General features: G+C 43.2%; 1 protein-coding gene across 2 annotated transcripts in view; it reads left to right on the top strand.

Annotated features, from left to right (window-relative positions):
• Positions 1-26,990, top strand: part of ZMAT4 (zinc finger matrin-type 4) — a 352,176-nt gene that overhangs the window by 49,170 nt on the left and 276,016 nt on the right. For both annotated transcript variants that reach the window (XM_078445520.2, XM_078445519.2), the window contains exon 2: positions 20,072-20,177. In XM_078445520.2, coding sequence (XP_078301646.1) covers positions 20,076-20,177 — 102 coding nt within the window. In that variant the 5' untranslated portion in view covers positions 20,072-20,075. The remainder of the gene's footprint in view (positions 1-20,071; positions 20,178-26,990) is intronic.

Below are 26,990 nucleotides of genomic sequence, written 5' to 3'. Positions count from 1 at the left end.
TGATGATGCCCGTTTTCTAGACGGAGACTGGAACAGGCTGCTTTCTCCAGGGTGACTGAATGGCCCCATTTCTCTTTTAAAAGGGGTTGAGGAAGGGGAATGCATTTAAAAGCCAAACAATAGCCTGAACTTATACTTTTAGTTTTCCTTCTGGAACAAAGACCTACCTGGACACTTTCTATCCTTAAAAGGTTGAAGGGATAGAGCTGGCTCTCCCTGAGGGGCCATCCTGAAACCTGTTCCCAGCAGCTGGTCAGATCCATCCTGCAGAGTCCCTGTTCCTGCGTTCCCACCTCAGTCCCCACCCAGAGGGAAGCAGGGCACACAAGCAGGACACCTGTATGAATGAGGAAGCCAGAATGAGGGAGGCTGAACATAGCTGCTTTTGCTCATCAACACTTTCACAATTTGTCAAAGGAAATGAAAAACAAACAGTGCAGCAATTTTAATTACTCTGCATCAAGGAGGTGATCAAACACCCAGTGACTTTAATTATGGAATCTAGAGGCAGGCAGCTCAGAGGTAGCCCTCACAGAGTTCCATGGCTGCTGCAACCTTGCCCAGGGAACTCTCTCCCTTGCAGAACAGACCTCCATGGTCTCCAGACCTAAGCTTCTCTGGGACCCCTGTTCTCCCTTCATGTCTGAGAAGGACACAGGGAAACATGGGGAATCTTTCTTCCTCGGGGGCTGGAGATTGATTGGGTTGAGTGTGAGGGTCAGGGCAATGGTGGAATGGATTGAGGGGAGAGAAATACATGATGCTCAGGCTGATGGATAAAACAGCAAGTGTTATTTGGGGAGCTGTTGGGAAGGGAGCTCGTGAATAGTTGCTGGCTCCCAGGTCTCAGCCAGAGCCGGCTGGTCTACAGCCTACTTAGGGCAACCTTGGCAGGTCCATTCTCCAATGCTTCAGGAAGGCTATTGTGAAGCTGCTCTCTCTGGGATTTGAACAAGGCTGAAGTCCGAACTTTGGAATTCCGGGATTCACAGAGGAGGAGAGGTCCTGCCTCTTCTCTGCATGGAGCCCATATGTCAGCTGGCTGCTCCCTTCTTTTGACATCTTGCTTCCTTTTGGGGTTTATCCTAATTGATGCCTGGTTCTATCTTGTTAAATACATTTTCACCCTCACTGCCCCCTCCAACCTTAGTTTTCTTTCTTTCTTTCTTTCTTTCTTTCTTTCTTTCTTTCTTTCTTTCTTTCCTTCCTTCCTTCCCTCCCTCCCTCCCTCCCTCCCTCCCTCCCTCCCTCCCTCCTTTCTTTCTTTCTTTCTTTCTTTCTTTCTTTCTTTCTTTCTCTCATGAACTAGCAAGTACATTTAGCCTGTGAGGTCGAAACATTTCAGAACAGCCTCTTTGTGATTCCTCTGCACAGTGAACACAGGTTTTCACCATGTTCTCCCAGCGGTCTCATGGGGTTCTTGCCATGTCAAGACTATCTTGCCTGAACATGAGCAATTGTCTTGCCTTCAGTCAAATTAAAGGATGCTGCTATTTTTTCAGAAGCTGCTCCAACCTGCAGGTCTGTTAGGGCATCTGAGCAATGGCAGCAGAGGCTGCATTATCTCTCAGAAACAGCAGAGTTGCCCAACTGGCACATGGCATCTGGGCAGACCAGAAACCTGAGTGAGGGCACTGTGTTTGTAATTGCCTGGAGACAGCCATTAATAACTTTAAACGTTTTGTCTCCTTCCCTGGGCAATCAGCAGTGTTGAGTCTTGAAACGAGAATATCCTCTCTGGAGAAGCAAAGCTTTTAAAAGTAGTAATGAAGATGCTTAAAATGTTCTATTTGATGCTGTTCAGCCATATTGATCTGGGAATAGGTCCAGGGTGTCCACACACTTTCAGGAGAAGATCCAAGTTACAGGGAAATGAGGGAGCCGAACTAATTGAAGATAGGGCTCTAAGCACTGGAAGATGTGATCTTTCTTGGTGGTTGATACACAGTCCACAGCCTCATTCAGCATGTGCATTCAGGATAAGTGGGATTGCTTCTAACATAGCCCCTCTCGGAGCCTGGGTGGCTCAGTTGGTTAAGCATCCAGCTTCAACTCAGGTCATGATCTCACGGTTCATGAGTTCAAACTCCGTGTCAGGCTCTCTGCTGTCAGTGCAGAGCCCACTTCAGATCCTCTGTCCTCCTGTGTCTCTGCCTTTCCTCCTCCCGTGCATGTGCACTTGTATTCTCTCTCTCTTTCTCTCTCAAAAATAAATGAGTATTTAAGTAGCCCCTTTCCCAGTGTATAGGGCATTCCGTATCTTTGCTTTTGTTCCATTGACACACAGTCCACAGTACCGAGGTCACCCTGTGCACTTCCTCCCTAAAGAACCTGTGATTTCTGCTCATATCACTGCCACAAATGCCTGAGTTCATACCCTAAACTTGCCACAATCCATGTGACATGAGGCAAGTCATTTAATTTCTCTAGGCTTCAGTTTCTGCTCTGTCAGATGTGAAATGAAGATAATTTTACTACCCCAAGTGAATTTAAAATGTGATGAGGGTATGTGGACTCACTTTGGAAAGTTAGATTTGTTGCTAATTCAAGACAAACTATTATTTCTTTAACTCCTATGTGCATGTATGCTTTTGTTTGCTTGCTGTTTGCTAATGTCCCTTTCTTCATCATTTTTCAGTTGTGAGGCCTACAGGTTATATCCTTGGGTATTTTTCAGAGGCCACGGGTTGGGCTGAAAAAGGTGTTCAGTGTCTATTGGTTGGGCTTTTGCTGAATTGTTCCAATTTTGGTAGTTTGAATCTTGGATTTTTTTGGGGTGCATTGTATACACAGCTTATAAAACTGAGAGGAAAGAAAGAAGGGATAGATCCTGAGAATGAATGCGTTGCCCAGCTGGATTCATTTTCCAGTTTTATTCCACATTGCCCAACCACCCCAAAATCATACTTGGCAACAGATCCATTCGACTGATCCTCATTTCACTGGTAACTCTTAAGGGGGGTCTTCATTGGAGCCTCTCCTATCGCCAGGATGTGTTGGTGAGTTGAAGGCACAAATTGCCCAGAAAGAAGACTAGGAACAGTCTCATGTATGACACTTGAGTACATAGAACTGGCAGCTGTTGAATAAATAATGTGCTTTCATGGAATAACCACCGTGGGTGTTGAAGGCTGGAGAAGAGCTAGGGACCTGGAAATAAAAGCCTGAAATATCTCAAACTGCTAATGCTGCTGCTTTGGGAAGGTCAGAGGAGAGTTTTTAGTCCAGCATGTGGAGGGAATGTCCATGCCCTTGGAAAGCCTTCTGCTCCCTGGAAAAACAGGGATTGCATTAGTCTGTTCCTCAGTTTCCATCGTGGTTCTATGCCCTTTTCCAGCATATAAATGCTATCTTGCAGTGAGCTGGACACCAGGATACTGAAATTATGCTGGGTCTCTGATCCAGCAGAACGTGGTAAATTATATATATGGACCTTTGTCATGGTGCTGTGGAGCTGAGTGGTGATGGGGTAGGTCACCCACATGACATATGGGATGAAGGATCTAGTTTGTATTCATAATCAAGATCCTGGCAGTGGGGGACTTTGAGACAGTGCAGCTTAATGCAGAGGAAAAAGGTAGAGGTAAACCTAATTGTTTCCTAGCCATGACTTCCTGCACAAGACTCGAATTCAGGGCCTCAGATGCTTTGGATAAGTCTTTAGGAAATGTATTTTCTAATATTCTGTAGTACTCTGGTTGACTGGAGACTGACTAAGGATCAGCCAGATTGGAGCTCCATAATTATTACCTTCCTCTTGCAGAGATTTGAAGTGGATTAAGTGATTAGAAGTGCCTAATTGCTTATGGACTCCCTTTATGACACTGGCAGGTGAAGACAGCTTGTAAATTACTGCTTTCTCCTGACCCCCAAATCAAGTGCAGCAACCCAGTCAGGATCTCTGACAAAACTGGGCAGGCAGGAGCTGCAACTGGCTTCGACTTTCCTGCCCATGAGATCTGGAATTCCACGAGAGCCTCAAATTATTCTCCTTTTGGCAGGTTGGAATTAATGAAGAGAGCTGGAATGTTTTAATAACGATTGGAAGATCCTTAAAACAAATGCCGAAACAACAATTTGATTTAAAAGCTTTGGAAAGATGGCTGGATTTGGAGTCAGGAGACATGGGGTTGAGTCCTTGCTCTATTTATGCTAGTTATAAAGACCTTATATTGGCATTTCCTTGGGCAGGTCGCATGGGCTTTCTGGGCCTCAGTAACTACCTTCCAGCATAATTGTGAGGTTTGTGTAAAATCACTGTGTGAGACTATCAAATAGGGCATAAAATGGTTGGTTACCATATTAGTTCTCAAGAAATTGAGGGGTGGGCAGGAACCTGCTCTCTCTGAAGGCTCTAGGGGAGAAACTTTCCTTATTTATTCTAGCTGATGGTAGTTTCTGATGATCCTTGGGATTCATTGGCTTGTTGATGTATTAGTCCAATCTCTGCTTTTGTTTTCACATGGCATTCCCCCCATTTGTTTGTCCAAGTTCCCCTCTTGTTATAAGGACACTAATTAGGACCAGTCTTCATTCAACATGACCTCATCTGAACTTCATTACATCTGCAAAGACCCTATTTCCAAATAAGGTCACATTCACAAGTCCTGGGAGTTAGGATTTCAACATACCTTTCTTGAGAGGCACAATTCAACCCATAAGTTAGTAAATGTTGGCTATGAAGATGAGTATCTAGTAGCATTTTTCCAGATATCCCACAGATGTGGTCTGATTAGTGGATCAGGCTCAATTTAAGGCCATGAGATGATATGCCTTAGAGATGCACTTGGTGGGAAGAGGAAGAGTTGGTGAACTCACTTGGTCGTTCTGGGATGCCACTGTCATCTGAAGACACATTTGTTTATTTCTCTCAGTGTTACCTCCTGTTCCAGCTAAGACCCAGTGTGAAGGAGGGGCTAGTGATGGTGGAGGGAAGACATTATACTGACCTCTCCTTCCAGACCTATTTCTAATCATAGAACCTCAATTTATACATAGAGAGTGGAGCCCCTACATGAAAGTACTAAAACATCTGCACAAGTAGATGTGTGCTGCCTAGGTCTCCCTGGAGAAGGCCCTGTCTGGGACAGCCCGGACATGCCCCGGAGGTGCTTCTGGAGTTGTTCCCTTTGGGACCACCCTCTGGGCTCTTAATAATTTTCTGGATCAAAGAATAGAAACAGAAAGTGCAATTTAGACATGGTTGGCTACAACAGTGCATCTTAGTTTTGCTACTGCAACACTATCTGAAGTGCCTACAATGGTGCTGGGTACTAAGGACAGGGAAGAGCGAGTTCTGCCTCTAAAGGCTCCCAGTGAGTGAGGGAGCACACAGTTACAGGGGCACATTGTATCTGCTATGTGCAGGTGTACGCAGGGAGCTGGGAAAACCTAGAAAGGGGCCCTGGCCCAGCCTGGATGAGGGCAGGAGGAAGTGTCCCAGGGAAGGAACACCCAACACATGGCTGAGTGGGGTGATAAACAGGTGAAAACACAGCATAGCATTGCACATGATACGGAGGGAAGAACAAGCAGGGTGTGCTGTCAGCAAGGCGTGGCAAACCTTGGGAATGGCTGGAATCAGTTGGCAGTGCAGCTGGACAGGAGGGTTGCCTGGTCCCCAGATGCATTTACATTTCAGTGGGAGTTCACAGTTGTTCAGATTTCAAATGGCTTCTCATCAGAAACTGTAAGAGCAGCTAAGGTCCTGGAGGAAAGCCAGCCAGTAACTGGGGCCAGCTCCAATTTCGTGTGTTCCCTGTAAAAACACATAGTAATGTACTGTTTCCCCTAGGGTCACAGTGACTGTGGGTCTAATGACCTCTCCAAAGAACATCTCTTACTGTAGGACAAAATAACCTGTATTTTTGCTGCTCTTCTTGCCCTCTAACACCAGCATCCAATTGGATTCTATTGTATACGCCTTCCATTTTGTGGGGTTCCATAGAAGATTAGCCAGGGAATTCCCCTGGGTTCCAAGTGGCTTGAAATGTCTCATTAGGAATAACTGTGTGGGAAGAAACAATATTTTTCGTAGTGGGTAGGAAGTGTTACTGAAATATGACTTATTTGACATTACGGAACTTAGAATCAGTTCAAGTCTGATGGTATGATAGTAACTGTAACCACATTGGAGACCCCGAATCAAAAGAATGAGGAAATGGGATTCAACACTAGCCTATCTCTCTTCTTTGTGTATTATTAAATAGTGTGGAGCCTGTCTCAGGATACAACATTACCAGAAACAATTCTTTGCCTACTATTGCACAAATGATATACTGGGATTACATTTATGGACTCCTGATGAAGTTCTGGGGCTTTGGGAATTGATTGGGTCTCTGAATTTCTGATGGGGTGAGGTCCATAGTGGAGCCACCATGTGAGGTTTGCTTCACAAGGAGGCAAGTGTGAAGAAATACTCACCAACTGAGGGTTTTCCAGGAGATAGACCCTACAGAGTTAAGTGCTGGGGATGTTAGCTAAGGATGGCTCCGGGGACAGATGCTCAGGGAAGGGAGGAGCAGAAGCAGATTGGACAGCTGGGCTTTGGTGCAGATGCAGTAGTCTCAGCCAGCTTGTGAGGAGTTCTAGGGCTACAGAGGCCTGTCTGGGTTGTCCCATGCTGGGCTTTTCATCCTTGAATTCATCAGCTACTGGGTTCGGGCCACCCTGGGTAGGAGTGTGACCTTGGGTGAGACAGCTGTCCACAACAGAGGCCATTCCTGAAGGGGCAGACAGGTGAAGCCTGAACGCCAATTCCATTGCAGCAGTTAGGACAAGTTCTTCCTCAAAAGGGCATCTGCGCCACATGTGTCCCTGTCCGCCATAAGAAATTCCAAGTACTTACCTTGGTGTGGGTCCAGACCACTCCGTCAGTAAGCAAGTCACAGCCCATTGACTTGGGAGGATGGCCTATTACTTTTTGCATGGTGAGAAGTAGAAATTGCTGCTTCGGGTAAGAATTGCTAGGGCTCAGTTTTATGTGAAATCAGTACTGAAATTTACTTCCTGCTCCGACCCTAACATCTTCACATGTCACAGATCTCTGGGCTTTATCATTCTTGACGAAATGCTTGCCTGTAAAATCTGAGGATGTGGCAGAAGAAGTGAGCCTACCCTTACTCAGATGCTCCTCCTCATCTCAGCCCCTCTCCATGACCCTCCTGGGATCTGACCTGCAGATGGTTTTTGTTGAGTATCTCTCCATGACTGGCTCCCACTGGTCAAAGTCACAAATGTCTGGATTTACCCAGGTTTAAATGGTGTCTTTGATTTCCTCCTGGACCAAAATGATTCCTAAAGTAAGAGTGTAAATATTCTGGACCTGGCAGTAAGGTATGAGGAAATAATGTCATTTTAGGAGTTAGGTACCCCCATTTTGCCTTTGCCTTACAAGGAAAATATGATTAACTCCCATAATCTTCCTGGGTATCTTTTCTGAGTCTCTGTGCATGTGAAGGATGAGGTTAGGTGATCCTTAAGGCCCTTCCTAGTGCTGTGATTTCTTTATACACATCTCCATTGTGGGATGTGGACTCATCCCCTCTCTGGATCTACTCAGTTCTGGATTGCCTGAATTCCATGCCTCTTTACTTTTTTCCTGCCTCAACTTCTAGCTCCATCTGAAGTGTCCATGTTCCATGACACCGATCTGCAGTTGTGTTGAGCAGTCCCTTCCCACTCCCGGCAAGTAGGGCAGATAGGGAGGAGGGAGCAGGGGTGGTGGCATTGATTTAGGGTCAGTCTGGCTATCACAGAATAGCGAGGAGTGCTTTCAAAGGGCATCACCCAGCCTGTACTTGATATGCTTGCTCTTCTCCCTGAAGCCAGAAACTTCCCAGCCAGGTGATGAATCTATATCAATATGGTTTCTTTCATTACCTGGAAACTTCCCAATCTGTTCTCACCTCAGCTGAGAAGATGAGAAGAATTGATTTGGGGCAGGAATTTGGAAGGATGACCACATTAGGAGCTGGAGTGGTGTGATGGTGTGCTTCCTCCCAACATCAGGGCTGTTGCCAGACAGCCAAGCTGTCATTTCTGGCTAGGTGACAAGACCCCAATACTCTGATGTGAGGCACTTGCTCATTACCTGGCATCCCAGTGGTCATGACCATCTGCTCAGTTTGCCCCCTCACAAGATGGCAAAGCAGATTTTGCAAGACACCAGCACCAACATGCCAGGGGATGGGTAAGTGAAATATGCTCAAAACTAGAGAGAAATGGAGCAACCTTCCTAGAAGGTGCCACTGGTATTTGAAAAGGTACTCCTAGTTCAAATACCTAAAAAGGGGCTCCCAGTCAATGCATCAGCACAAAGGCCATGCCCTGAAATGATGTATGCTTTCTGATAAATCGCTTGGTTGTAGAGTCCCTGTTTTTACATCATATTCCCTTCAAATGAGGAATAGGTTGGTACTGTCCTGAATGAACATTCTCAGTGAGGTCTGGGCTGTTTAATGCCATGACCCGGGGCCCTGAGCAGAAGAGTCAGTGTTAAAATCTTATCCTTAAAATTTCTGAGCTTTGAAAGTCTTTGGCTTCTTCCAGCTGCCTCACAAAGAACGTGAGCTGTAACTAGGTGAAAAGTACACTTGTGTGTAATTGTTGTCCAGATAGTCAAGCTATTAATGTTTGGGTTGAGTTAGTGAAGGCAATGCTAGATAAACGCTGGAATCACTAACCCTGGCTTAGTGCACTAGATGTTTATTTCCCAGTCACATAAAGTCCCTTGCACACCAGGGCTTGGGGACGCGGGGCTCTACTCTGCTTAGTCATTCAAGAGCTCTGGCTTTCAGAGAGCCTGCCTTGTTTACATGGGGCTTCCCATGTTGACCAAGACACCAGTTATCTAACCCACAGAAGAGAGAGCAGTTAGAAGACCATGCAGCAGGCTTTTTTTTTTTTTTTACTTTTTTTTAAAAGTTTATTCTATTTATTGAGAGAGGGAGGGAGGGAGGGAGGGAGAGAGAGAGAGAGAGAGAGAGAATGAGAATATATGCGTGGGAGAGTCAGAGAGAATCCCAAGCAGGCTCTGCACTGCCAGTGTGGTCCCCGATGTGGATCTCGAGCTCACAAACCGTGAGATCATGACCTGAGCTGAAATTAACTGAGCTTAACTAACTGAGTCAGCCAGGCACTCCCCTCCTCTCCTGCCATGCCCCATGCAGCAGGCTCTTAAGGGCCAGGCCTAGATGTGTGCATAGCACGTTTGCCTATATTCCATTGGTCCGAACTCAGTGACCTGGTATACTAACTATAAGGGAAGATGAGAATCGCAGCCTAATGTTTTGGGGCTGGGGAAAAGGGGGAAAAAATGTCTCTGTTAGAGTGGAGGATTCGTTTCCAGAAAATCATCTCTCATCATTGGTGCATACTTGGTATCTATCTTTCTACCTACCTACCTACCTACCTATCCATCATCATCTATCTGGTTATCCTTTACCATCTTTAAAAACAGAATGAGTGCCCCTATGACATTTTCCAAAGCAAAGTTAAAATCTGGCAAGAACTTGTAGCTAGTCAAATGAATTTCTCTCATCCTGCCCTTCCGAGGTAATCATTATCCTGAATCCTGTCTATAAATATTATATATATGTGTGTGTGTGTGTGTGTGTGTGTGTATATATATATATATATATATATATATATATATATATATATATATATATATATTTGCCAAACATTTTTAGAGTTGTATCTTACCTACATGTGTCTCAAGATGTCTATATTTGTATTTTACTTGTTTTGATTTTGTGAAAAGGATTTGGTGTATGTGCTCTTTGACTTACTTTTCTCACGTAAACATTCAGTTGCTACAATTTATCCACATTCTGACGTGTTGCTCTGCTTCATTCCTGTTGTAACTCTACCTCCATCTATTTGTCTATGCTCCCGTAGATATGCATTTGGGCTTATGGCACCTTTTGCTATTTGAGCAATGCTACTATCATTATCCTTTACACGCCTGGTGTTGTATGTGAGCAACAGTTTTTTCTTGCCTGTAAACTAGGGACACAGTTGCTGGGTTGTTTAACTTGATGACAATAGTCTCTCTTGTCAAGAAATGTGTAAAAAAATCCTGTGTGTCCATGCCCTTCCTAACACTTGATACAGTAAGATATTTTAGTTTTTACTAATGCCTTTATTTTTTATTGAGCATAATACACATACTTTTAGATGCTTAGCTTCCCCTGACAGTTGAGTTTCCTAAGCTCTCATTGTTTCTACTACTTCTTGCTGCATCCCAATGCAAGAGATGGCACAAGATCTCAAGTATCTCTCTGATTGGAAAATAAATTCTGACCGAGAGATTTCAGGGAAGGGACAGTCCTGCATGCAGGCTTTTGTCAATTTATGGATGGGCAGTCCTTAACTTGGCAACATATGAATTCCTGTGTCTTCCCATCTTGGCCGCTCCAGACGCTTATATGTGGACTCTATAATTTTGCTGATTTTAGGAAAAGCAGCCGACAAATGGAGGCCAAACAGGATTCCTCAGAGAAGCCAAGTCAAGTCTGTATGCTGTAGTGGAGAATGGAGCTGAAAATGTCCGCTGGCTGACTGACAGCCAATGCAGCAGCCTCAAAGTACAGATTGCAATAAGACTAATAGTTTTCCCAGCAGCAGCTTGGTCTGTCTCATCTGTGCCCTCCTCTTAAGTTGGATACAGGTGCAGAACTGTGCCTCTGAGCCCTGGATGTGATAGCTGCATTTAAATCTGCCCTCAATCTGTCTGGCTCAGTAGGGGCAGCCTTGTGAAGATAAATCATGTAAACAAGTTATAGTAATGGAATACTTATTTATGAACGGTATTTTCGAAGGCTTGTAACCACCATTAAAAAGAAAGGCCTTGTTGTCTTTTAGCTTGTTAAGAAAATCAGCCCGTTTTGAGTATGCACCTTCTTCAAACAGGAAGCTAATGTATCAGAAAGTGAGCAATCCAGGTTGCTTTCCTCCTCTGAGTGGTGGGGGAGGGCAGGAGCCTAGTTTTTCAAATATGAGTGGCTTTTCCACACGGGTACACAACCCTTTAGTCTGATGGGATGAGCGACAGAGAACATAAGTGTGCTCTACTCCCTCGTGTTTTCTCCTCCCCTCCTCTCCTTCTCTCTTTGGGCTGGTGATCTTTTTTGTTTCTCTCTGCCTCTGACTTTCGTTCTCTGGTAGGGGTTCTGGTTTTACTTTGGCTTGAAGTGACAAACCAGCAGAAAATCTAAACTCTCCGTGCACAACCTATGTCTCCCCTCTGAAAGTATCAAAAAAAAAAAAAAATGCTTCTGACCCACTGACCGGCAGAGGTGCTCATGTTTCCCCATTAATATCCTATAAAAACAAATGATGTTTTCCCCGACGAGAGTGCCCTGTCATGCTGCCCAGACTTGTCGGCTGTGTGGAGTTATTGCCAGACACCTCAGGCCCTCCCCCAGAGGCCTTTGAAAGGGCCTTTTGGAAACCCAGATAGAATGGCTTTCATCATTTGGAATACCTGCTGGCCCCAGCTGCCTCTGTGCACATCCTCAGCCTCTACTGTTAGGTGGAAGCAAAGGTCCTACGCTGGAATCTTAGCAAGGACGTTGAGCCGTGCAGCGAGTGGAGATTCTAGGAGTGGGAGAGCAAGAGCCATTGTCTACCAGCAAGGGCATGAATATTTTATTTATGTGTAGATGGAGACAGATATCCTGTTTGTATTTATGTAGAATGGTGTATGCTGGATCTCAGGATGTGAGCCTTTTCCATAAGATCACCCTTGTGGGTGTTGTTCACTGCTGCAAACCTAGTGTCTAGACAGCACCATGCATAGTAAATGCTCTATAAAAATCTATGATGAATGAGGGAGGAATCCCAGGGGCCTGTATGATGTGCAGGACTTGGGTAGAGGCCACTTGGTGAGTAGCCTCACAAAATCTGAGGGGCTAGAGTGGGTCTGAAGCCTTGGACTCTTCATGGCCCTGGGAGCCTACTACTCAGACTTGCACATTCAGACAAAGGACAGGGGGCCATACGGGGAGAAGCGGCAAGGACCCAGGCATTCATGCCTCCTCAGATGCAGCAGAGGCACACGTGCATGCCCATAGGACTGGCCCAGGATGGAGACATTGCTGTTCTCCTTCCCAGATGTCATCGGGCTAGCCTGTGCCACATGTAAATGAGACCGACAGATTCAGTTCCCTGGCCCCCGGGGCTGAGGGTGACACTTGTGTGCCCAGCAGTGGCAGATGCCTCTGAGTCAGGAATCACAGAGCCTGGTTTTACAAGTGAAGAAAATGGTGCCATTAAAAGGCAATTATTCAAGTGATGTGAGTCAGCGATGCAGCTTCTGGCAATTCGAGGGAAGGGAAAGAAGTGGTGTGAGGAGTTTTCCCTCTCTCACTCTTTTTTAAACAAAGCTCAAGCTAGATAGCAGAGCTTGCACCTGCGTGTGGATGATGTACGGGAAGGGCTGGACTGCCAGATTCCTTTATGTGAACAACATCAGCAATCGACCAGAAAGGGCTCCATCCACAGAAAGGGGGGATCCAAAGATTCTTTGGGCTGGTTGTGTCTTTGACCTTTACTGGATCTCAGCTTCTCAGGAGGTTCCAGGTTCCCCTGTCTGGCCATCTGTAGGGTGTGTGGAAATTAAAGGAAAGGGTGTGATGGAGTCTGCAAGCCCTGTGAGCTGGGTTGGGGCATCTGTTTCTTTTGTGCTGCACTGTGCTTTTCCCTGCCCCCTTTCTCTAGTGTCATTTCACTGAAGACCAGTACACTTTTATTTCTGGAGTATGTTCATGTCTGTTTTCCTTCTAAGGCTGCTTGGTCTGCTGCCGTGGCAGCTAGCCCTGCATTACCCCCTTCTCATGGAGAGAGGTGTGAAGGGGACAGGACAGACCCTGCTCCCACCTCATCATCTGGGTTCCTGGGCCTGAGTGGGGGTGGTTGGTCACTGTAGAGATGTCGACTGAAGCCACAAGTTTGTCTCACAAATCTTTGTCCTTTTATTGTCAGGAAGGCTAGAGGGAAAGGACAGTGGCAGGTTCTGAAACAAGAACAGAGTAGAGACCAGGCTGCAGCCACAAGGTGGCTTCTGGTTCTGGGGCCCTTTTACAAGTGGAGTAAAAACTCAGAAAGATCACAAAGGCTTATCTGTTTCGCGCTGAAAATGGGCCGGCTCTCGTTCTCCTATCTTTCCCCTTTCTGAGCAGAGTGGAATCCCCTCCAGTATTGATAAAACAAAGCAGGAACAATTTTCATACCCTTTGGATATTAGTCATTTTAAAATATGGCTGCATTTAAATAGCAGTGGCATGGCTCATGTCTGTTTCACATTCCTAACCAGGGGAGGTTTCATTTTAATTGGTGGCATTTTGTCTACTGTTCAACTTAATGAAAGTTGAAAGAAGACAGGTCCAGTGTCTCTGCATTAGGCACAAGAAGCAGAGGGTCAGAGCTGCCAGAGTGGTGGCCTTGTGAGGGGTGGGCATGTGAGGATCTTGGACTGGGTGAAGAGGAGTCAGCCAGACTGGACAGAAGGGAGTGGTGTTTTTTTTTTTTTTTTTTTTCAGGGTATCAGGGTGAGAGGAAAGAAGCATGTACTAGATCTGTGGGTGAGTTGGGCTGCAGAGGCACAGACTCTCTGGATGTACAGACAGAAGCAGAGTAGAGTGTCTGGGAAGATGAGAAGGTTGATAATGCATCCCAGCTTGGTTCAGATAAACACAGGGAAGAGAGTTTGGGCCCTAAGGAGTTACAGTTTGCATGGCTCCACCTGGACAGTTGGGGATCTCTAGGCCACAGCATGTTAATTCTGAGGAGGATGTCTGCCCTCTATTTTCACGTTAAGTGCTTTTATGATGCTCCCTAGACTGGCAGTAAGGGAACCAACTGAAGGGCTCACTGCACTGAGTTCTGTCCCAGAGAGTCAGCAGAAGTTGAGGGTTAAGCCAGTGGGCTTGGTCAGCCCCGGCCTGGCAACCTGGTTGCCACTTAGGAGCCTTGCGACCTTTTGGTAATCACTCAACTCTTAAGCCTCAGCTTCCTCATCTAGAAAATGAGGCCAATGACTCTACCTGCCTCACTTGATGGGAATTAAATCAGGTGTTAAGGCCATTAACACTAAGCCTGGCTCAGGAGCAATCCTCCCTATGTTTACAATAGTAAAATAAAATATTTATGCCTTCTGGGGCCAGAGCTTTCATGAGGGTCAAGTGCTATTGGGAGCATCTTTAAAGGAGCCACAGTCCCTGATACTAAAGAGTCCACAAAGTCATATGGAGTGGCAGTTTGGAAATTCAGAACTCTGTCCCTATAGGCAAGAGTAGATCTTTGGTTGAAATTGCCACGGGTCTGAAATACTACTTTTAAAAAGGCTAGTGTGGTGAGAAAATGGGTGGAAAGTAGGTTGTTATAGATTAGTTTTCTTTTAATATTTTGTAAATGTTATTTTATTCTTGAGAGAGAGAGAGAGAGAGAGAGAGAGAGAATATGAGTGGGAGAGGGGCAGGGAAATGGGGGACAGAGGATTTGAAGCGGGTTTCTTACTGACAGCAGTGAGCCTGATACAGGACATGAACTCACAGACTATGGGATCATGACCTGAGCCAAAGTTGGATGCTCAACCACCTGAGTCACCCAGGCTCCCCCTTATGGATGAGTTTTATAGTTAAAATGCCAAAACCTATGGCAGGACACCCACTGGTGGTGATCACCAAGCCAAGGACTCCTCTCAACATGGGACTAGGGTGAAGGATGCCACATGGGCAGCAGGACTGCTGTGGCCACTTCAGAGCTACCACAGTCAGTGGCTGTGGGTCCAGAAAGCTGGTCTAATTCAGATTTTGGATGGCATGTGCTTTCCTTTGTGTCCCACAGGGGGCAAGTCACAGCCAGAAGAGCTCTGGGTGGGTGACAGAGAAGGTGGGAGAGTTCTCATCAAACTGCTCCATCTGCCAGTATCGACACCTACTGGCAACAAAAATGGATTTAAATGTTTATGAAGTATGGAGTCCTCATGGGCATATGGCCTGAGTATCAGCTGGCAGTGGAATTTAGTGGAAGTGAGCCATTTTTGTGGAGACTATTGTTAATACAAAAGAGGAGGCTGGTGATGACAATCAAAGTTATTATTTCCACACACCAATTCTCCCTTTAGTCTTTAATGTGGTTCTATTTATTTCTTTACTTAAATATTGACAGAATCCCTCCTGAAAATAAGAATGATGATAACACAAAATTAATAATATTCATTATAATGGTGGTAATATCCAGTTTTCAGTGTCTGCCATATACTGCAGTCTTTGTTAGATGCTCTCTAATCCTCACAATGAACCTGTGAGCATGTTTCCCTTGTTACACAAATGAGGAAATGGTGGCTCAGGGAGGATGTGTAACTTTGCACTCAAAAATCTAGTTGGCAAGCAACGAAACATGGATTTGAACTAATTTCTTTTTCCTCTGAAGAGCCCTGCATGGGTTTTAGGACCTTTGAGTCAGAAGCTATTTTAGCATGATTGGAAACAGAATGGAATGAAGAATATTACTCTTGGCCATGAAACCTCAGGTTTCTCTAGCTTTTCAGGCTGTGTCCCTGAAATCTGTGCTTGAGAAGCAGAAGGAAGCAGAGGGGAAGGCTTTATGTCTGCATCTAAAGATCCTAAAAAAGGCCATTCCTTGTACCTTGAGAAATGTTTTGGGACCTGCTGTTTTCCCTCAGTCTCTCCTCCTTCCATCTGGGTCTTGAGCTTTGTGTACCCTTCTTTCCCTTGAATTTCGCTGCCTCCTTCCCTTATGTTGCATTCCCAGGTAAGTTCCACTGAAGCCCCTTGTATATATCTTCTCATGCCAACTAGTAATATTTTTCTCCATGCCAGCAAAAAGAATTGCAACCTATTGGGTTTAACCCCATTTCCTACTCCTCTACTCTAATCCTATTCATTCTTAAATGTTTAACTCTTATAGAGCCTTCTTAAAGAGTTCCTTATAATCGCCTTGTCTTCTCCAATCCTCTATCGCTTTTTACCAGCCAAATTACGCTTGCTGCCTGTGCCTTAGATATTCTGTGTGCATCTATCTCTTCTCACTCAATAGCTCATAAAGATTTGGAAGACAGGAGTTGTGCCCTCTGTTATTCCTGTGCTTCACACATAGTGGATGCTCAGTAATAATTATTGAACAAACAAAAGCTCTCTCCCTCTATATTTCTTTTGTTTATACGCCTAGCTATACCTCTGAGCCTTACACTTGTCACTGCTACCAGATGTAAATAGATTTATTACTGTATAGAGACCTAGGACAGCAAATGAGAATCTGATCAGACTCCTGTTCTACTACTGCCTCCAACTTCCCTCTGGGCTTCTTTAGTAAAATAAAGGTAGCACTGTCCTCTGTGAATACTGAAGAGTGATAGGTTATTCAAATCATCAATGTTTGCTTTGGAACGTGCCTGGGTGGGGAACACTGAGGAAATTTTCATTCAGATCAGTTTCAAATCCAGGAAATCAAACCGCTTCCTTCCCCTGCTCTTCTATCCCTCCTCAGAATGTTCCAGGGCCTCAGAATGTAGTATAGTCAGCATGTCCTCAGGTTGGAGGTCACTACACCTTGGCTCTGATGAGACAGTGGGTCTGACTGGTTACTAACTGATCAACAGCCCAGCTGTCTCTGCTCTAGCTGCTGATTCAGGACCATGGACAAGGCTAAAGAAAGGTAGTCTGGTTTTCCCTCCTTGTCCTTAACAGTTCATCTGTACTTTTGAAGCCCAGAGAAGCTGAGAATTCTATTCTAAACAAGCCAGAGGAAGGAACAAATGGCAACCCTCTTCCTGGGGAATTCCACTCTTTGAATCGTAAATCAGGCTCTTTAGTTGTCTAAAGTGACCTACACAGAGAGAGTTCTCTTTTCTTAGGGAAAAGGCCTTATACACAAACCAGTCTGACACTTGCCTACTAATTGCTTCCCACTGGAATTTAACTTATTCAGGTTTTCCATTTGGACTTCCTATGTTTCAGAGGGGTCTTTATTGCCATTTTACTGCATATGGGCTTCTTCAAATCGATATTCTTATATAAAACAGTGGAAAAAGCCATGATATTCTCTTCTTCCTTTGAATTTTTTTTTTAGTATACACATTTTTATATTCTGCCTTTAAAGCTATTTCTGCTGCACAGCTGCTTTACCGAGACTCAGACTCCTACGGGCCCTACTCGGTCCGACACGTACCTTGAATATCCTTTCACAGTGTTTGATTTCTGCAGTCGGTTGTATAATGAGGAAGGAGTGTGCAGTGAGTTTGGAGATTCCTATTAACCAGGTCACCCATGAATCTATTTTTGTGCACTTCTTTATTAGAAATAGCAGGGAACATGATGATATTTAAACACAACTACTTATAGAAGCTTGGCTTAAAAAATACACCTTAGTAAGTTTTCTTTTCCCATTTGACATTTCAAAATGTTGTACTACATTTTCCCATCATCAAAATACCTCTTCTCCATTTGCATTCTGGGATGTGAATAGAGACCATTACACATGATGATGGATATTTTGGATGGTCATTTGGACTTGTGATCCTCTGCCTGATTTAGACCATCTTTGAAATGGTCATTCTGTTCTTGGCACTGCCTCTGAAGATGGACCATAAAGAAATAGACACAGACCAAGATGGTAAGTCAGGACGGGTTCAGAGTAGATAGAAGAGAGCTATCTTTAGGTACTTGAGAGAGGATATCTCATGAAAAAGGATAGTAGAATTTTTGTATGTTGTACCCAAAGACAGGATCAATGAGTGAAAGCTTCAGTGGGACAGATTTTGATTCAACCTGAAAAATACCTAACTGCTAGAGTTGCCAGACTCTTTGGAACAGGTTGCCATGTTAGGTAGTGAGTCTCCAGGCACTGCAGGTGCTAGACTCCAGGCTGACTGAGTTTTCTGCCAGGAATGAGCCTTCCAGAAATAACAATCCACTTCAACTATGAGAGTCTATAGTCCTTACTACCTGGCATTACTGTTGGTACTCAGGGCATTGAAAAAGCAGAGTCACCATCATCTCTTAGGAGCAAAATCTGTGAATCTTCTTGAATTTTGGAAATCAAATGCCCCGAATGGGCCACTACAGCCAAGGACAAGGATAGAAAGTGAGTTTGCAGTTGTTGAGGCAGGAAGCTTTTTATTCAGGCAGATACTTTATTTTGTAGTCCAGCTACAAAATTAGATGATTTCAAAAATCACTTAAACCACTGTCCTTTATTTTGTTGCATTGGTTAAGACCTGGCCAGCATCTTATTAACATTAGGATATTATTAAAAATGTACTGATGATCCCTTTCAAATGAAGAGAGTTTTACAGTTTATATAGTACCTTCTTCTATATTTCTCCTTCTAAGTTTCACCACGGTTCTCTAAAAAGGCATGGATAATATTTTATCTTAATTTGTGTAGGGGGAAACTAAGACTGGAAGGTTTAGTGACTCATCCAACATCACATGGTTGGCAAGTAGCATGAGACCTGGACTGGACCTGGCATGGATTTGTCATGCATGACTCCAATTTCCACACTACAAATTTCATTTTACCTCCTACCTGCCAGGTAAAATGTAAGGACTATGCCAGAGAGCAAGGTGTATGGAGAGGCAAGAGGATTTCAGACAACAGGGATGTGGTGAGCACCTTGGAGCTTATCTTGCTCCCATGCCCTCATTTGATATATGAGAGTGTTTGAAGTCACATAGTTGATCATTGGCATGGCCATATTTTCTGTCTGGAGGTAAAATGAAATGGAGTTTCTGTGTTGGAGGAAAGCATTCTGATGCACTGGCATGTGTCTCTACGGTGGTAACTTCACACTACAGCTGCTATGAGATACCTTTGTGACAGATCACTTTCACAAGTGTGAGACCCTTGGCTGCACTTTGATTCAGGATTGGGGATTCGACAATATGTTTATTTACCTTTGTGGGCTCAATTGTGGTGTGTAATGGCCTAGGTGGCTTTTATGAATATCAGTAACCCTAAATGTGGAAGAGTCAGCATGGATGATAAGAGCTTCTCGCTTTACAGGGTATAGGCTTGCAAGAAAAGTTACAGTTTATCCTGATTTTATTTTTTAATTCTGTAATATAGCTATCGAACTCAAAACTAAATTTTATATTGCCTATAAGTTTCTTGACAAAGCTAACTTTTTTCCATGACTACAAAAATAATATATGTTCATTGTAGGAAAAAAATAAAATTACATAAGTAATTACCTATAATCTCTGAAAGATAACTGCTGTTAACACTTTATTAAAACTTCCTGGGATGCTTTCCTATGCACTTATACATATTTTAAAACAAATTTAGTATAATACTGTACATACTGTGTTGTAAACGGTTTTGTTGTTAATGGTAAACTTTGTCCTATTTCATTAAACATTCCTTTAAAGAAGAATTTGATTTCAGGGTGCCTTGGTGGCTCAGTCAGTTGAGCGACCGACTTCAGCTCAGGTCATGATCTCACGGTTCATGGGTTTGAGCCCTGCGTAGGGCTCTGGGCTGACAGCTCAGAGCCTGGAACCTGCTTCAGATTTTGTGTCTCCCTCTCTCTCTGCCTCTTCCCCACTCGTGCTCTGTCTCTCTCTTTCTCAGAAATAAATAAACATTGAAAAATTAAAAAAAGAAGAATTTAATTTGCATTTGGATTTGGAAGGCACATCGTATTCTAGAATGTGGATGTCTCAGAATTCATTCAACTTCTTTCTTATGTTGCATGTATTGAATGCTTACAATGGTTTGTTAATATAAATCACATATGAAAATATCCTCTCACGTAAATCCTTGGCAGTGCACTAGATAGAAATCTGATTTGTCAGAAAGAGAAAATTAAAGGTGCATTTCTATTTTGTAGGGTACCAGCAGTCTTGCTGGGCATTTATGAGAAAATTATAAAGTCTACACTTATTGTGGTTAACTGACATGGTATCACCTAAGGTATAGGGTGGTCTCCCCAATGCTACGATTATGGGGTCTGTTACTGTGCTCCTAGCTTTTGCACACAGTTAATGTCCTGCATAAACATCAAGGCAGTGGACTCATTTTTCTTCTGTTGATTCTCCTTTAGCCTGATGAAGTCCTCCGATATCGATCAGGATTTATTTACAGACAGTTACTGCAAAGTGTGCAGTGCACAACTGATATCCGAATCTCAGCGCGTGGCTCATTACGAGGTAAGGACGGCTTTTCCCATTTGATGTTTTCAGTGGAAGAAAGAGTGGTGCAGACTTGGTGTGGGACTTGAGGACAGATCCTTTTCGTCTCAGGGCATGTTTCAAGAGCCACAGGGCTTGAGCCTTTACAGTCTGAGATCAGGCTGGGGCAAATGTGCATGTGTGGGGTGGGGACAGAGGCCTAGGGACATCAGTCTCAGACTCTGGCTGCTTCCCAGATTCTGTCTTTTTATTTTTACTTTTTTTTTGTGCCTCAGCCCCTGGAGACTCAGTGGGCTTTCTCTACTTGTTAAATCTGTCATTGCTCATCCCTGAAGTTCCTTTCAGGGACACAGGGCAGGATGCATTAGTGCCAGCTTCTCTTTCCTTCTATGACCCTAAAGATAAGCTCAGAGGCCTTTTGTTAATCACTGTCCAGAGAGATGGCAGCATCAGTGATTCAGCATCAAATTCCTTCCACACGATGGCTGCTGCCCTACATGTGTTTATCAGCATAAGGACTTTGCCTGTAAAGTTGTAGCAAAGTTTTAAAATCCAAATACTTTTGAAGGACATGATTCAGTGGCTTTGGCTTTTTAGGGTGGAAGAACAAATAGTTGCCTTTTAATCTTCTACTGAGAACAGAGAATGAGAGAAGAAGGGTTGGCCAATGTTCTGGGTGGGGACCAGGTGCCGCACATGGGGACAAGGGGACGCTGGGTGCCCCCAGATGCTGAGTGCTGCCCAGGGCATATTCACCTTCTGAGAGAACATATACCAGTGGGAACACGAGTTTTCAAGTGTAATAACTTGTGAGTAATTTTAGATTGGAGGGCTTAGCCAGCAATTTTCTTTTTGTCTGACAAGTCTGACAAATGCCAGTTGTCACTGTCACTCACCAGACTCCTCTGAGCCTCCGGTTCCTCTGTGCACGATAAAAAAATAAAATTAAATAAAAAATAAAATTAACATGCACATGCACACGCCCAGAAACACAATAAACTGACCCCATGTACTTCCTGGGGTTTTGTGGTGACCAAATGAGACCTATTGAAATAGTATTTGTGAAAATGCTTTGGAAGCTGTAAAGTGTGCTGAACATACAAAATTATATTGCTTTTCATTATTAACTCCATTGCAGCAATATTCTGATGCAGGCAAATAAAGCATGCTTTTCTGAGAAAACTTTTAAAAATCAGAATCTGTGAAAAAAAGTTAGCATATTCTTTTGTCAGTAGGCAATCAAGTGTTACAAGTAAATGTGAGCTCAAAAGAATGATCTAAAATGGAAGATATCCATCTTCTGATATTAAGAACTTTCTAATTTTGGTGGGTATTGCTTTATAAACACACATGGTTTTTATTAATATGATTTCCTCAGTTAAGGAAAATCAGGGAGTTCATTCCTACTCTCAAATTCCATAGCTTCCTATTAGCCCTTTATGTTCTCCCTTTATTAGACTTTTTGTGTTCAGTTTTAATATTCTTACTAGATTCTTGAGGGCAGAAGCAGAGTTTTATTCATTTGCTCTTCCATAATTCCTGGAATAGTGCCTGCACATCACAGATGTATAGTTAGTGCTTGTTAACAAAAATACCTTGGTGACACAGTCCAGCACTGCTTTATTGTTAACTGAACTAGAAAAGTAATGCCAGAAAATTGAAAAAAAAATTTTTTTAAAGAAAAAGATCTTAGCTGCTCAATTAAGGGTTTAGTTATTTGAACACAGGTTTTCCTGTTACCACTCTGTATCCTTGCTGTGGCACAATTTAATTGTTTAGAGAATGGGTTAATATTTGTTGCATGTAGCATAGATGAGATAGAGAAAAGAAAGCAATCAAAATAGATCTGCAATTAACAGTGTTACACATCATCAAAACAACATTCAACACACTTCCATTAAGCATGGATGGGGACTCTAAGTGATGGTTCACTCCCTGCTTCCAGGCAGAGGTGGGGTACTTCTTTCCAAGACAAACAGCACTACACATGGTTGTTGCAAAGCTGCTGGGGATGTGAACAGGGTTCACACCTCCTGAGCAATCCGGTCTTACCAGCTTCCGTTAGGAGGCTTCCCCAATTTTTCATCTCTAAGAGGATGATGGCTTCCATCCGATGATCTTGAAGGCCATTTGAGAATTGATAATCTGACCCTGTTCATCTTCCCCCTCCCACCACATACACTCTCTCTGCTGAAATTGCATGAAGAGTGGGTCTCTATGAGTGTGAAATCCCACTCAGGTCATTGAAAATGTTATCACACTGAGTCTCAATGCTCTATCACTGATGTATTGCTTTAGCTTGATTTTACTCAACTAGAAAATATTCCCAGCTTCCCTACGGGGCAAATCAAAAAGAATCCACTGTGTACTTTCTGCTGTGTCCAGCACTATTAGTATTTGTTATTACAGGGAATTCTGAAGCTCTATGAGAAACAGTCTCTGCCCCCAAGAAGCTCATAAACTTTGTTGGGTGGAAAAGCCATGGGTGGTTCAATGTGGTATAAATAGGTGTGTGATACTGAGGATGTGATCTGTAGAATTCTGCTGCCTGCTTTGAAGGAGCTGCTGATCTGATGTGATTTAAACAGAGTGTTAATTCTTCTGCCCCTTTGACTTTCTGATATATGCTATGTAGTGCTGTTAACTTTTTAGGTTTTTTCATATTCCAAATTCTAAAGAGCAGGTCACCACTAAGAGCTATTATGGCCAAGAAAGATTTGTTGGGAATGTCATGAATTATCTAGGCCTTGATGGATGGGTTAAGTTTAGGGGTTGCTAGAATGAGAGGCATCTCCAAGGAGCTATGAAGAGGATTTGTGTTAGGGAAGGGAGGTGCACTGTAGTATGTAAGGGTCACGTGGGGTCAGAAGGTAAAGGAAAGGGGACTTCGTACTTTCCTGTGGCTCTTAAGCATTTGGTAACTTGACAGCATTTCTGAACGACAGTCCATTGGTGGTGGTTAAGGTGTATTGTTAGGAAACAAACAGCTTTGGTATGACTTTTGCTATGGAACTAGTGTGCCAGCCTTTTGAAGTAAAAGAGAAAAACACAACAGATGGGTTAATGCTTAATAGCTGCATGCCCCATTTAAAAGGCTGAACCTTTGTATAGGAGGACAGAAAAACCCAATATATGTCTAATGGACCAAAAACACTTCCATGCTATACTTTTAAAATCTCTTTTTGCATATGAAATCCTGAAGTGGAAAAAATGGGAAATATAAAGACATTATTATTTTTCTTACTTGCTAAGCATTAATAACATGTTAATCTTTGGGTGGAAAATATAATTAGATGTTGTCTCTGCTCACTGAGTCAATAGAACAAGTAGGCACAGAAACAGAGGGGGAAGAGAAAGCTTTCACGTGTGCCTTTCAACATGCCTGGATGTTATAGAGGTTAGCAATAATTTTCTAGTGAGGCCACTTGAGCAGTTGGTTGTAGTTTTAAGTGGCTAAAGAATAATTTTCTGCAAAAGGAAAGAGTTGCTTGCATGAGTGAAGGAGTGAGTAGTTTTCTGGCGTGTAGGAAGAAGAGGATTTGTATACGGAAGGCCATGAGAAATGAACTAAAAAAGACAGGGATTTTTTTTTTTTCTTGAGTAAAGCTAAAGGAAAAATATGAATGAGTGATCTAGAAGGAAAGAGAGAACTCTTGTCAGGCAGAATCAATGAAGTCAGCATAAATGGGCCATTTCCTGCTGCTTGTCTCTTCCTGTGTAATTAATTGTTCCTTGCAAAATCAATGACTCAGGTATACTGGCACCTTCAAACAAGATTGTATGCTTCCTGAAGGCAGGCAAGAGTCATGCACTGAGTTTCTTCATTTACTTCTACAGTGTCAACCCTAGAGTTTGACCCATTGTGGCTCGTAGGCACTTGTAGGTTGATGAAGAGGCTGAAGTTGGGGACTGGTAGAGGGAAGCAGTGGGTTAAGTTTAATGGAAGCATTGATGGGTGTGCCAGAAGAGGCATTGGTATACATTGGGAGTCAAACTGTACTCAGGAGCTGGCCTCAAGGTATAGGTGATGGCTTTGTAGTTCTAAGAAAGACAATTCTCTAAATTGATGAAAAACCTTTCAAACATTTCTGAGTCTTGAAGTAATGTCAGTCTTGATAAATGAACCCCATTAAGCCACCCAGGAGTGGCAGAGTCCAGGACTGTTCTCTAGTCAGGGAAACAGCAGGCACATAGAGTCTACAGAGGCACACAAACCAATTTTTCTTATTTCACTTTTTTTCAGTGTCATCCAACAGAACTTTGGCCTTCCCTAACTTCTACTTAATCCAGGGGAATAACCAAAGGATGACCTTTTGGTCTCTGTAAATCTGGTAGTAGGTGGGATGTAAGTGCTTTGTGGTTAGTGATAGCAAGGTAAAAACTGAGGTTCTTCATATGTGCTGATTAAAGCAGCATGATTTTTTTCTACTACTAAGCCTTTAATGACTTTTCTCCCTTCATCTCTCATAGCTTCTCAACTTTGCTTTTTCCTTTTCTTTTTTTCTGAGTAAGCATGCAGGCTGGGCAACTCCTTTTCTATGTATGAGAGTAGTTGGTCAGTATCATGTTATGTTTCTGCAACCTGTCAGCCATACTAACTGGACTTGAGTTCTGTCTGGGTTCACTGGGTCAACAGCCATCCTGGGTATTGCAGGTGATATGCTCCTGGAGATGCAAATGCTACCTGGGTGAGGACAATAAAAGATCTTTATAGCAAGATTCCCTTGGAGATGCTTCTTTGCACTGTGCATTGAGAATCACTGCTTCAGTCTCTCCAAACCTCTTACAGTCATGACATGCTTAATTTCTCCCAGATGCTGTTAATACCATTATTGGCTCATTTGCCGAGGCTAACACTATTTTTGTTACCCTCTGTAATGTCAGAGGACTTCAATCTGTTCCCCATTGCCTAATGGTCTTTACCTCTGTTTCTTGACCATTTCATTGAAGACTCTTGAGCTTCTGTAAAGTTTCTAACTATTCTCATATTTTTCCATTGTTTTTATTCCAGCAAGTCCAGTCATTTTATCTTTTATCAATTATTACTAGTCAAAATAGTTCACTGGAACACAAAATAAATGGTTAATAGAGAGGCTACCATGAAGCAAACAACAGTAGACTGAAGAACACTCTCAACTCAGGGCAACACACACATTGGCTATGAAACGTTGTCAGATGGTGTGTGCTTAATGCTCATTGGTTAAGGGTTGGTAGAGTGTGCTCTGTAGCATGAGTGCTCATTTGCTGAGAGCATATGACATCGCTTGGTGGATTTTAGGAGCCAGGCTGTCTTCCACTGGCTAGAACTCAATCACATGGTCTCACCTAGCTACAGGGGAAGTTGGGAAAAAGAATTTAAATGTGTAAGAAAATGAAATGAGTTCAACAAACACATAGGATTATCTCTGTTACAGTCTACTCCTCTAGTCACCAGAAATCCATTCCATTTTTCTTTTAACACATAGAGTACATGTCCCTTCTCCATGGAAACACCCGCAAGCCCTACCTAGTCACTTTGTTCAGCTCAAATTTCAGAGTCTCCAGGGAGGGAGTAAATCTCTCCCTCAGATACGATGTGATTCCTCTGGGCTCAGCAGCCTGTGAGGAAAACAGGAAGGTCACCCCTCCTCCTCCTACTTTAGAGTGGTGAGGACAGTGGTAACATTTCTGATTCAGAAAAAGGAAGAAAAGAAGCCAGACTGATCACTGGCCCATAGCAGAGCTGGCATCCTGCAGGGAAGGCATTAAGAAGTGTCTTTTTTCAAGGAGTGGGGGGAGTTCCCTGAATAGATTCTGATCTTCCTCTGTGAGAAGGACTTTCTTGTCCATTTTTCTTAATGACCCCTATATCTACCCTCCACAGTTCTTTCACCATCCATTGTCATCACCACATCTGAAATGGATCCCGGGTCCTATACTATCTTTGGGAACTGCCAGCATTCATAGCCCACTTCCTTCCTGAGACTGATTTAAGGCATATGGAATATTCAAAGCTTTTCTAATTCAAGATAATAATTGCTTTAGTAATACAATTCTCTCAGTGATATAGAAGCCTTCTGATTTATTTTCTTTCAGAAAGTTTCATGTGTTGTCACCACACAGTTCTTTCCTAGACACAATTTCAAGGAGTCTTCTTTGTTTTATTCCTTCCTTGTCTCTGTGCCTGTTTCTATTCTTCAGTTTAATAGTGGCCATCTTGAGGTTATCTGAAAGTAGGTAGAAAGATCACATCCTCAGTCCAGTTTTTGCCAAAGCCCTGAGTCACAATGTGCGACTGAGAAGTCTCACTGGGTCTTCAGCACACAATGTCTTTTAATAGGACATCTTTCATTTCTTGGTGACTGGAAGCAATTAGCAAATAAATGACTTTTCTAAGTAAGTCCATAATTTCTAGAATAACTCTTTTTTTATTTCTATCTGCTAATGTGCCAGTTACACATTACAGTTCTTATAATTTTATGATTCTTTCATAAAAAACCTGACCCGCAATCAATAACAGACAATTAGTAGCCAACAACATATATGCAAGCATTCTGTTTTTCCATCATCTTCTGGTTCTTTTAGAATTGTAACGATCTCCTAGCACAGAACCATCTAGTTCCCCAAGAACTGTAAGCTCAGTAAGCAGGTAGTCTACATTCCACAGTGTTGTAGTCAATAGTTTTTGCCAGTGTTTTGCCACTGAATAACCTGGATCTGCTATATCTTTACCCTCCCTACTTACCATCCATCTCATCTAAGTCAATGTCAAATATTTAAGTTTTTTGTTATGGGAGAGCCTCCATTTCTATGTTGGCCAAGGTAGGCTAATGGTAGTAATAAAGAAATAAA

Source organism: Panthera onca, chromosome B1, assembly GCF_046562875.1.
Source record: "Panthera onca isolate mPanOnc1 chromosome B1, mPanOnc1 haplotype 2, whole genome shotgun sequence".
Classification (NCBI taxonomy): domain Eukaryota; kingdom Metazoa; phylum Chordata; class Mammalia; order Carnivora; family Felidae; genus Panthera; species Panthera onca.
This window is presented reverse-complemented; position numbering and strand designations above follow the sequence as displayed.